The 12807-nt window shown below is 36.6% G+C and overlaps 1 protein-coding gene and 1 long non-coding RNA gene across 3 annotated transcripts in view; one reads left to right on the top strand and one right to left on the bottom strand.

The window, feature by feature from the left end:
• LOC133260601 (uncharacterized) overlaps window positions 1-10187 on the top strand; it is a 122632-nt gene extending 112445 nt beyond the window's left edge. The window contains exon 3 of the long non-coding RNA XR_009740887.1: window positions 9675-10187. This is a non-coding gene — a long non-coding RNA (uncharacterized LOC133260601). The remainder of the gene's footprint in view (window positions 1-9674) is intronic.
• The window catches only part of RAD21 (RAD21 cohesin complex component), a 29644-nt gene that overhangs the window by 13718 nt on the left and 3119 nt on the right, over window positions 1-12807 (bottom strand). For both annotated transcript variants that reach the window (XM_061439096.1, XM_061439097.1), the window contains exons 2-4: window positions 8178-8352; window positions 1801-1930; window positions 523-622 (exon numbers count right to left, since the gene is read on the bottom strand). In XM_061439096.1, the coding sequence (XP_061295080.1) occupies window positions 523-622; window positions 1801-1930; window positions 8178-8321 (374 nt within the window). In that variant the 5' untranslated portion in view covers window positions 8322-8352. The remainder of the gene's footprint in view (window positions 1-522; window positions 623-1800; window positions 1931-8177; window positions 8353-12807) is intronic.

The following is a 12807-nucleotide window of genomic DNA, read 5'->3' as shown; positions in this document are numbered from 1 at the left end:
TTACAATGGTCATCTCTGGACAACCTTTCTGTTCTCAAACGTGTGTTGTGACAATGACCTTCACTCGCTCTTTGTATAAAGTTATCTCACATGTTTATTAAAAGAAGAAAAGAACAAAACTTGTGGCTGAGTATAGCTTGGTCAAGATGATAAAATGGTAGAAGACTTTAGTAAATACCTCTGGAAAAAAATCATGAAGCTACAGTTCAAGTTTATTGATATCATCATGTAAAGCAAACAGCTAGACAGCTGTTCAATTTACATAATGGCCTAAGCAAATCAGAATTCTCTTTAGCAGTGTTAAAGCTGACATTGTTTACATGGTTTTCTTACAGAAGAAACACTTTTGGGTTATATGTTTCATATTTATATACTATCATAAATACAGCATATGCATTTTGGCTACATGTTAACTCAATGTCAAAACATCCCCCCAAAACTATGTTATTTGTAAGCCAGTAATGTTTTTTGGTACACCAAGTCAATAACTAAAGAAAAAGAAAAAGAGAGAGAGAGACATACTCTAAGTCAGGCAGTGGCTGATCAAAATCATGAAATTCTTCAGGTAAAGTAATGGCATTGTACGCAGCTTCTCGATTTTCCTCAGGCAGGTCAACAACACCTGGAAAAGTAACAGTAGGCTTCAAGCCCTGGCTAAAGCAAAGTTTACCAAGGGGTCAAGGAAGGTAAAATGTCAGTTTAATTTCCTAAGGTTATATTCCAGGAGGGTTGCTTCAGTACCACTGAAGCACAAGTACTTTAGCTTGTTCTATAATCCTAAGTCACACTACTTGAATCACAAGAAAAAGGTCAAAGCACTAATTATGAATTAAACTGAGAAATCTTTGATAAAAGGACATAGCATCAAATAAGTATTAGTAATAGCTTTCTATATGAGCATGAAATTTATGAGGAAAAGGAATGACTGCAAAAGAGTATCCCAAATGCTAAGAGGAATTAGTTATTCTAGAAAAGTGGGATTAAATTATTTTTATTTTCTTTACATTTCCTCCTATATTTTAAAGTGGTCTACAATAAACATGCATTGATTTAAAAGATAAAAAGAAACAAAATGTTATTTTAGCAAAATACGCTTAGTAGCCACAAAGTAGAAAACAATCAAGTATCATGGCCTCTGCCTAAGCATTTTACTTTTAATCAAATCTTAGAATCTCAAAGATTGCACTATTCATGTTACAATAATTTGAAATAGAAGAATACAACATCAGTAGAAATTAACAGTATAAAGCAGCTCTCCTACACACTGAGATTGTTTTAATCAGAATAAAATTTCATCAATACTTAAAAAAATTATACAATTGTAATTATCTATGCAGATCGAAGTTTGGTTCTAAGGGTTCAGTTTTAGAAATCAACTATTACCTAAAACAAAACAACAAAGAAATATAGAGAACATTTTTAAAAGTTTTAACAACTTCAGTTAAAAGTGAATTTGATTTTAAGACTACATTAAAATTTTAACATTTTTTTTCTGAGCTGTATTTTTAAAAACATAAAACAATGAGTTTTCAACACTTCAACCTCTGATGACTGCTGAAAAAGGAGTTAAAAGGGCAGCTCCAAAGGAATAACAAAAAAGGTCTGCCATAATTCCATTCATAGAACAAAACTGAAATGGGCTATCTCCCTTGAAACACTGCCTCTCCAAGCTTTGCCCATTTTTGAAGGGCTCCTTGTATTGCAATTAAAACAAACTATGCCCATCTAGAAATACATGCTTAGCAGTTTTCACCCTGAACACAATGAACTTCAAAGTTAAAACAAAAAAGTCAACAATACCTGGCCGAAAAGCCATCTTGATCTTAATGAATGCCTCATTACAATCTGCCAGGAGGTATTTGGCTTTTCTGTGATAGATTCGAACTACTCCCAGTAAGAGATGTCCTGACGTTCGGAGTGCCATCTTCACCTGCGGATTAACATTAGTTTATACAGTAATGTTCTGGTTTTAGAGAAAATTTCAAAGCCTGTATATTGTGCAATTTATAGGCAGTTTATCTCTCTTCATACTTTTAACCATTTATTTGAAGTTACCTCATAATCACGACTGAGCGACTTCCCTTTCACTTTTCACCTTCGTTCACTGGAGAAGGAAATGGCAACCCACTCCAGTGTTCTTGCCTGGAGAATCCCAGGAACGGGGGAGCCTGGTGGGCTGCTGTCTATGGGGTCCGTACAGAGTCGGGCACGACTGAAGCAACTTAGCAGCAGAGGCATAATCATGTATATTTTTTCTCACCTGTAAATTTCCTGAGTATACACGAGAACAGACTGACAGAAATCCATGAATGAACATGGATGTGAATGTAGCTATTAATGAATGTAGCTATTAAGCAAGTATTAAGGCAACCCATGAAGTGTTACCATTAGCACATTAAGTATGTGACACTTTTGGATGCCAATCCAGAGTCACTGCTCCCTGTCAATTAACTGAACTCTGATTTTATGTGGGAAGTGAACATCCCCAGACTTGAAAGATGACAGTCTCGTTCATCTGTGCTGATGCTTGTTTCTGAGTGGGCATATAGCCTAGTTCAACTAACAAGGAGTATTAACTAGGTCAGAGAATTCTGAGACTTTCCCAATTAAAAATACAAAACAAAAATCTCCACAAAAAAACTGAACACTCTCTTCCTTCTCCCCTCCTGTGCTGTGAGCAGGTGGGGCTTACAGCTGCTTGCAGTAGCCCTGTAACCACAGGGCACAGGCGTGAAGACAAGGACAAGAAGCCAACAAACTAAGAAAGATGAGTCTAGGTGAGTCCTTGCATGACATGTTTTAACTGCTGAACCAATCCTAGATCTTCCTACTTCTAAAACTTCTAGTTAAACAAGACCGCTAATTTCCTGTCTAAGCCCCTTTTAGTTTTTATTACCTGACTGGAAAGCATCAGATCAGATCAGATCAGATCAGTTGCTCAGTCGTGTCCAACTCTTTGCGACCCCATGAATCGAAGCACGCCAGGCCTCCCTGTCCATCACCAACTCCCGGAGTTCACTCAGACTCACGTCCATCGAGTCAGTGATGCCATCCAGCCATCTCTGACAGCTAGCATCATTCCTTCCAAAGAAATCCCAGGGCTGATCTCCTTCAGAATGGACTGGTTGGATCTCCTTGCAGTCCAAGGGACTCTCAAGAGTCTTCTCCAACACCACAGTTCAGAAGCATCAATTCTTCGGCGCTCAGCCTTCTTCATAGTCCAACTCTCACATCCATACATGACCATAGGAAAAACCATAGCCTTGACTAGACGGACCTTTGTTGGCAAAGTAATGTCTCTGCTTTTGAATATGCTATCTAGGTTGGTCATAACTTTCCTTCCAAGGAGTAAGCGTCTTTTAATTTCATGGCTGCAATCACCATCTGCAGTGATTTTTGAGCCCAGAAAAAAAGTCTGACACTGTTTCCACTGTTTCCCATGAAGTGGTGGGACCGGATGCCATGATCTTCGTTTTCTGAATGTTGAGCTTTAAGCCAACTTTTTCACTCTCCTCTCTCACTTTCATCAAGAGGCTTTTTAGTTCCTCTTCACTTTCTGCCATAAGGGTGGTGTCATCTGCATATCTGAAGTGACTGATATTTCTCCTGGCAATCTTGATTCCAGCTTGTGTTTCTTCCAGTCCAGCGTTTCTCATGATGTACTCTGCATATAAGCTAAATAAACAGGGTGACAATATACAGCCTTGATTTACTCCTTTTCCTATTTGGAACCAGTCTGTTGTTCCATGTCCAGTTCTAACTGTTGCTACCTGACCTGCATACAAATTTCTGAAGAGGCAGATCATGTGCTCTGGTATTCCCATCTCTTGAAGAATTTTCCACAGTTTATTGTGATCCACACAGTCAAAGGCTTTGGCATAGTCAATAAAGCAGAAATAGATATTTTTCTGGAACTCTCTTGTTTTTTCGATGATCCAGCGGATGTTGGCAATTTGATCTCTGATTCCTCTGCCTTTTCTAAAACCAGCTTGCACATCAGGAAGTTCATAGTTCACATATTGCTGAAGCCTGGCTTGAAGAATTTTGAGCATTACTTTACTAGCGTGTGAGATGAGTGCAATTGTGTGGTAGTTTGAGCATTCTTGGGCATTGCCTTTGGGATTGGAATGAAAACTGACCTTTTCCAGTCCTGTGGCCACTGCTGAGTTTTCCAAATTTGCTGGCATATTGAGTGCAGCACTTTCACAGCATCATCTTTCAGGATTTGGAATAGCTCCACTGGAATTCCATCACCTCCACTAGCTTTGTTCGTAGTGATGCTTTCTAAGGCCCACTTGACTTCACATTCCAGGATGTCTGGCTCTAGGTCAGTGATCACACCATCGTGATTATCTGGGTTGTGAAGATCTTTTTTGTACAGTTCTTCTGTGTGTTCTTGCCACCTCTTCTTAATATCTTCTGCTTCTGTTAGGTCCATACCATTTCTGTCCTTCACTGAGCCCATCTTTGCATGAAATGTTCCCTTGGTATCTCTAATTTTCTTGAAGAGATCTCTAGTCTTTCCCATTCTGTTGTTTTCCTCTATTTCTTTGCACTGATTGCTGAGGAAGGCTTTCTTATCTCTCCTTGCTATTCCTTGGAACTCTGCATTCAGATGCTTATAACCTTCCTTTTCTCCTTTGCTTTTCGCTTCTCTTCTTTTCACAGCTATCTGTAAGGCCTCCCCAGACAGCCATTTTGCTTTTTTGGATTTCTTTTCCATGGGGATGGTCTTGATCCTTGTCTCCTGTACAATGTCACGAACCTCCGTCCATAGTTCATCAGGCACTCTATCTATCAGATCTAGTCCCTTAAATCTATTTCTCACTTTTACTGTATAATCTTAAGGGATTCTTATGAAGTTTAGAGTTATAAATTCTTACTTAAAACTGTAATAAATTTCTGACTAAATCTAAGACATATCCGATGATGAATCTCTTACCCAATTAAAACACTGCTCTTAACCGAAAAATGAGACTCTCCCTTTATGGTTTGCCTTAGGAAATTTGAAATTAATAATGACTACGCCTAATCCTTCACGTGAGAAAAAAAGGAGGCAAAAAACTCAACCATGGTATGCCATTATCTTGTCCAGAATTAGCAACTTTTAGAAGGTGGTACACAGAAAACAGAGTAGTGGTTACCTTAGAAGAAGGGGATGGGGGAGAGGCAAAGGGGTAAAGGGATCAACTGCATGGGAATGGATGGAAACAAAACTTTAGGTGGTGAGCACGTTGCATGGTATACAAAAGTTGAAATAAAAAATCTATTATATAATGTTATAAATCAATATTACCTCAAAGTAAAGTACTTAAAAATGAAGATAATAGTTTAAAAAAAGGTAGTGTTTGGACAAAGGCTTTCTTTCTTTCTAGATTAGTTTGGTTCATAATTTAGTCTAGAAGGAGGTAAAATGAGATGTGGAATTTTTGCTTCCGAGCTTGCTCATTATTAAGCGTGTGGGTGTGATGAAGAACACAGGCTATATACATCCAAGGACAGCTCTACAGGGGCTAAGAGGGACCGTTCCAACCAGAGCGGGGAAAGGCATGGAGTTCTGAGTGTACCATCTGTCTGACACTTGTTCTAAACCACTAAATCAACATTTCCCCGCCAGAACTGCACAATGAGAACAAACATTAGAAATTTTTAGGTCATTTCACCCTGTGGAGGTATCTATTGTGATACATTCTATCACAATAAACCAAAATCAAAGAAAAACAGATTTAGAAAGGATTTTAAAGTTATAAGTGTCCCTAATGGCGTACAAAATACTCTGCACGTATCATGAAAAAATGTGTTTTTTTAAAAGCCAAATCAGCTTCAGTATTTGCTTATGGATTTTGTTAAAGATTAGCCACACATATCTATTTCCAGAAAAGAGTTCAATTTCTCCTTTCTCCATTTACTAATTCAGTAAGCATACCTATAAAAACAAAACATTTCTCAATTTGACCAGCAGTGCACACTGGTACAACTTCCCCACAGAATACATTGTTAATGCATCAGATATCTTAAAAATAAGTATGTCACCTGTTCCAACAATCATATTCCTAAAACATCAACATTAAAGAAAGACACAGAACAAAAGATTTTACAAATAACGGTTACCAAATGGTTGTTTTTTAAAGAGGAAAATAAAAACTTATAATCATACCACTTAAAGCAATCTTTAGTAATATTTTAGCGTGCCTTCTAGGCTTTTATATGTGCATACACACAATTTTCCTTTTTGTGTGTGTATGTGTACCTAAAACTGCATATTGTTTTGTAATGAGCCTTTATCCAGGAAAAGCTCTGTCTATAGTATTATTGTAATTTTTAATGGCTGCATTAAAAGACCAGAGCAATTCAGAAAATTTGGGAAAAACTATGGATTAGCTCCCTCCTTTCAAAAAATGCAGCTGGGAAAATAAATCATGCACAATCACAACTATAAATTACAAGTCCATTATCCTTTATCTGAAGTCCTAGGGGTCAAATGTGTTTTGGAATTCAAAGCTTTTTTGAATATTATGAAGTTAATGCAGTACGCATGCCATTTATCAAAACATTCCCAGAAGTGTCTGCAACAGCCCCCCCCCACCCCCAATCATACACATTAGTGTTTCTGCAGTGAATTTACGAAAACACAAATGACCTCACTTCAATTACAGTCAAGTGTGTTTCTGGGTTTTCCTGTGTATTTTAAGTTCTGTGCGCAAGACACTATGACACTGTACAATACAACTGCTAAAATGATGGCAGAGTTATGAACAGAGCTTTTCCTGAACGCAGTCTTGTTACAAAACATACAATGCAGTTTTTGTATACATTCATTAAAAGGGGAAAAATTACATGTGTAACCCACGCACCCATGAAGGTCTAGAAGGCATACCAAAACACTGAAGGTTTCTCTAGGTGGTAGAACTAAAGGTCACTTATTTTCCCATTTGCAGAAAGTTTTCTAATTACTATTGTCTTCGAAATAATAAAACATCTTTAACACCAACAAATTCTACATTAATAACTCTAAAACTGGCTGAAATTCCATAGAAACTTTATAACGTACTCTAATTCCAAATCAAACTTTCACTTCTCCCCTGTAAAACATCTTTCCATATAACTTTTCTGAACAAGTCTCTGCTACATCCCAGCTTTATTCCTGGATCCTCTTGCTCTTTCAGCAATGAAGAACTACTCTCATTTAACTGTCAATTCTAATAGCTCCCAATGCTGATCCAGAGATCTGGAATCTTTAAAAACAGGGAAACTGGTAGATGTATGTGTATATGCATATGTAAAACTACAACATCCAGGAAAGGACCTTTAAAACACAGATGTAATATATGTATAAAAAAATTACATTCAAGGACTATACCTTTATTTTGAGATTAGCCCTTCATACATTTTTTAAATCAACCTGTTTGTTCCTCAATGAAATGCTAATGATGTCAGTAGCTCTGTGTCTGTGTGTTTTAATGGTCCTTCGTTGGCAACACAAAAAACATGTATTAAGGCATACTATTTGTGAAATCCAAGGGTGGAAACCACTGCTTCAGAAGTTTCAGAGGATATCAAGAAAATTTCTAGAAACAGAGCAGCAAACAAAGCAGATAAGGTTAGGACATTCCCAAGCCTTCCATTCTAGTGGCACACAGTAATTAAATATTTAGGGAAAGTGCATGGCCAAGTACAAAAGTTCTATGATGGGGAAAAGGTTTGTATCTTCAAGAAACAGCAAGCAGGCTTGTGAAGCTGAGGTGGAGCAAGTGTTCTGGACACTGTCCACCATATGGATAAAGTAGTTAGATCTGGCTCCTGTAAAATTTTCCAAATGATGGGTCTTTATTTTGAAAACTTTATATAAGTTCTATAAATCCCTCAATCAAAAACACCTATACACATATTTAGTACAAAAACATCTAGAAAGTCAAATATAAAATATTTGGGTACTGCTAGACCATGCTTATCTGTCATTAAAAGGCAAATGAAAATTATCTTTGTACTCACAACAGAATTTTTAGAAACAGAATTTTTAGAGAAGAGAGTATCAAATTGAAACTCTGGCTAATTTATGGATTTTCTTTACCCTCAATATACACAGATGCCTGCCTAAGAAATCATTTTTACAGAATTCTATTTCACACATCAGTGAACAATCCACAAAGTAATAAAAACATCAACATCAAACATACCTTTGGTGAGATGATACTCTCCACACTGCTCTCTAAATTACACTCAAACACATGGGCTTTGGTTAGCTTCTTATCCCAGTGGGCCGCAAGCCAAATTTTGGCCAGCGGCCCTCTTTTACTGAGGACAAAATGTGCGTAGAACATTGTTCTGGTTGACTATGAAACAGGAGGAAACCTGAGGGGGAAGAAAAATTAACACAAATGCCACATGAGAACCGAATTATCAAGATGTACAAGAAATCAGGCTTCCCTGAAAGCTCAGTTGGGAAGGAATCCACCTGCCATGCAGGATACCCTGGTTTGATTCCTGGGTCGGGAAGATCTGTTGGAGAAGGGATAGGCTACCCACTCCACTGTTCTTGGGCTTCCCTTGTGGCTCAGCTGGTAAAGAATCCAACTGCAATGAGGGAGACCTGGGTTCAATCCCTGAGTTGGGAAGATCCCCTGGAGAAGGGAAAGGATGCCCACTCCAGTATTCTGGCCTGGAGAATTCCACGGACTGTATAATGGGGTCTCAAAAGTGTCGGACATGACCGAGCGACTTTCACAAAAAATCTGAAGTTTCCTTTTAAATCTGAGAACTATGTATGAAAGGCTCAAGTGAAGTAGAGTATAAATTAAAAAAACAAAAAAAACCAAAAACCTATTGTTTAATTTTGATAGCATTAAGAAAAAGACTGCTCCCCCCATACTAAGGTGAAAAGGGGACAAAGGTCAGATCACTTTCATGCCACGCTAATCTGTATTGGAACAGAATTAACACTGGATGGAACTTCAAAAAGGGTAGGTTTTCTGATGACAATTTTTACTTACAGTGAAAAAACTTTTTTATCTTACAATAAAAGTGCTAGTATGTTTTTTCACTGTAAGTAAAAATTGTCATCAGAAAACCTACCCTTTTTGAAGTTCCATCCAGTGTTAATTCTATTCCAATCCAGATTACTAACTGTTAAAGTAAGAAGTAAGTTTGCTTTTGGCCAAAAGTTAGAAAATTTATTCCTCATGATAAGGAAAAAATGTCCAGGAAGAAAAACACTCAAGCACAGATATTAATCAATGAGGAAATTTCCATTTTAGAACCCCATTTAAAAAATGAGATTCTCAGCCAAATGCATTACACAATAATTGCTACCTCATGTCAAGCATTTTACATTTCACCAAGTTGATAAGTAAGTGGGTTGGCCCCATTTCACAAGTGAGTAGTTTAGAAAAGCTGAGCCTTAAAAAGAAGCATTACCTAAGTTTTCTCAACTCAGGAATTTGGAAAGCACTTGCCCTCTTATAATTTAAATACTAAATCGAGAACAATGATACAGTATACAATTCATCGTGACTGAAATATTCTTAGTAGAAATACAAGTATGTTATTTTCCTTTTAGTAATCTAATGTATAAATACTAAGGCAAAAAAACAGCCTGAAATACTCAAGCTCAGAGAACACATGAACTGTGTAAAACTGTAATTTCCCTTATACCATGTAGTTTTTCTTTTCCACAGATTTTTAAAAATCTTTCACCAAATGAATTCCTATTTTTTTCGAAAATGTCCGTAACTGGAAAAAGGTAAGTCATACTTCTACAGAAAGCATGAAAAGTAAGTAAAATTTTAAAACTTATTTCACACCTATCCCTTGCTCTCTACCATTCCTAAATTCTGGGCAAACACCAAATCTTCTTTAAACTTTATCATTTTGAGAATGTTACATAAAGGGAATCATTCAGTATCTGACTTTGGAATAGCTTTTTGGATTCAGCATCATGTTAAAACATCTATCAAGGTGTTTGGTGCATTTATTAATAGTTTGTTTCCTTTCGACGCTGAGTAGCCTTCCCTGGGACGGGTATGGTACCACAATTTGCTTAGCCATTTTACCTATTGAAGGACATTCGGTTGTTTCTAAGTTTTTTGACGATTTCAAATAAAGCTGCTATAAATACCTGTGTATACAGACTTTTGGTGAATATAAGTTTTCACTTTCTAAGACAAATAGTCTGAGCTGTAACTGGACAGCACAATGAATATTCCTTTAATTTTTAAAGAAACTTTAACACTGCTCCTATCAAAATTCTAGTGAGGCTTTTTAAAATAAGCTACCAACAAGATTTTTCTAAAATTCATAAGGAGAGGCAAAAGACCTAGAATAACTAAAACTAATTTGAAAAACAAAACTGTGAAGACTCATTCTACCCAATTTTAAGACTTATTTTAGAGGTATAATAGTCAATTACTGTATAGTCAGAAAGACACACAAATCAATGGAACAGAGGAGAGAACACAGTAATATATCCACACAATTAAGTCCAACTCATTTTTCACAAAGATGCAGAGTTTAAAGGAGGTAGTCTACTACTTTTTGACAAATGACACTTCAGTGATTAGATATCATCCCACAGGCAAAACAAACAACAACAAAAACATAAAACCCTCAACCCAAATCTCACCCATTATATAAAATTACAGACTTAAATACAGAACTATAAAATTTTAAAGGGGAAAAAGAAAACCACAAGAAAACACCTTGAACACCTAAAGCTTCGTAAGAATTTTTAGACATCACACCAAAAACACGTCCCATAAATTTTAGGGGAAGAACCTATTATGAAGGAACCCACTGAGGATGCAAAGACAAGACAGAAAATGAGAAAACATATGTGCAAGCCACATATCTGAAAAGGACCTGGATCCAGAGTATAAATAAAGAACTCTCAAAACTAAAGAGTTAAAAAAAAAAAAAAATTCAACTAGAAAAGGGGGGTGGATTTCAAGGAAGAGAATATACTGAAGGCAAATTAAGAACAAGCTCAGCACTGCTAGTTAAGAAAATGCAAATTAAGACTCACTGAGATATCACTTCACACCTCTTTTAAGAGCTAAAATAAAAAATAACGGCAACAGCTCATGCTGGTGAGGGTACAGAGAAGCCGCATATCTCATAAATGGCTACTGGGAATGCAAAATTTCCTTTTGAATTAGCTTAAGAAAAAAAGATCCAGACTAAATTTGAATTTTCATGATTTCACAAAGGGACCCTAACTTTAAATAACTTTGCTTACTGTACTTTCAATTAAAAACTGTGCTCATTCTTTGCAGTAAGGTACAGAAAACACATATATATCAAACATATTCCAGGCAAGAGATTTCACGCCTGTCAAAAATGTTTGGGAGGGTGGTGGTACAAGAGTAATCAGGTCAGGTTTGCCTCATCTTGATGCCAATAATTTGATGGAATTTTCATTCTCTGAAGTAGACGCTTTCAGGGGATCATTAATTCACACTAGGAAAATTTTTTCAAAAGAAAAAATAGGCTTCATCAACTGCCTAAAGTTGTGAAGTTTTTCTTGCACATGCGGAGTTAAGAAAAGAACTAAAGAAGAATTCAGGTCACCCTAAAGTAAAAGGACTAACCCCCCCCCACCCCCCAATCAAAAAAACAAAAGAACAGCACCTCAAGTGTACCCTATACCCTAGTAAATCAAAATATGCTTCCCATAATCAAAAAGAGCCCCCTACGTTGTAGCACTTCTACTTCGAGCCTTAAAGTTTGTTAGCATAAAAATCAGGCTGCCTCTATAGCATTATAAATATAGCCCACAGGATTTTGCTGAAATCCAATATGGCTTTGAAATGTTACTAAAAACACTGACTTAGAAATATAGTCACTGTTACGCACAATAAGCCCCAAGTTTTACTACAGAAGATAGTCATGTTCCAAATAAGTTAAAAGAACTCTTACTATTTAGCTCCTACAACACTCTGCTGCAGTCAAATACTAAATATGTATTTAATGAAAATGAAATATACCAAGTGATCTCATAATTGATACATGTAAAAAATTTCGGAAATTTTAGAAATTGAAACTGGCATGTCTCAACAGGTGTCAGTAGCTCACAGCCAGCACTTCAGCTGCTGGTTAAGAGTTCCATGCTTAAAATATCCCAGCTATGTCCAGGCAGAGATTCCTAAACAGATGCTTTCTTGGCATTGGATGGGGAGTAACTAAAGCAGAGTGGTGCTAAAATTAATCTGGGAAACAATTAGCAACAGGAAATCACCTTAATAACTAAAGGAAGCCTGATGGACAGTAGTGATCAACTACTGGCTTATATCTAAATAAGAGTAAAATTTGATCATCCTCGCCTTTTGCAGCATTTCTTTCCCTTACTGATACCAAACCTTTAGCCTGCCCCCCGCCCCCACAAAAAAAGGCTGATTAAAAGTTCTCAAGATTCTAAATTTTGGAAATCCCTTACAATAGATCTTAGCAGAAAGCCTACATTTCTGCTCACCAGAAACATAGCTTACCAATTTCGTAATTTCTCAATTTTTTTCTAAAGCAGCAAACAACTTTTAAAAACTGATCCTAAAAAGTAATGTAAAAAATCTGATATGAAACGGCAGACTAGTATTTAGGAACATATTCAGGAATGCAAAAAATGGCAATTTAAGATATTTCAAAAAAACCAAAGTCAAATTACAGCTCATGTTTCTACAATGATGTTAAATCATTCTAATATTTCACTCATCTGTTAGAAAGCAGGGCAAGATAGTGGCTGTATAAACTGGTATGCCCTCTTTGAAGAGCAATTTGGCAAAATCTTATACTCTCCAGCCAGAAACTGGGCTTCCATTA

Source organism: Bos javanicus, chromosome 14, assembly GCF_032452875.1.
Source record: "Bos javanicus breed banteng chromosome 14, ARS-OSU_banteng_1.0, whole genome shotgun sequence".
Lineage (NCBI taxonomy): Eukaryota > Metazoa > Chordata > Mammalia > Artiodactyla > Bovidae > Bos > Bos javanicus.
Note: the sequence above shows the minus strand (reverse complement) of the source record. Positions and strands in the feature narration are given on the sequence as shown.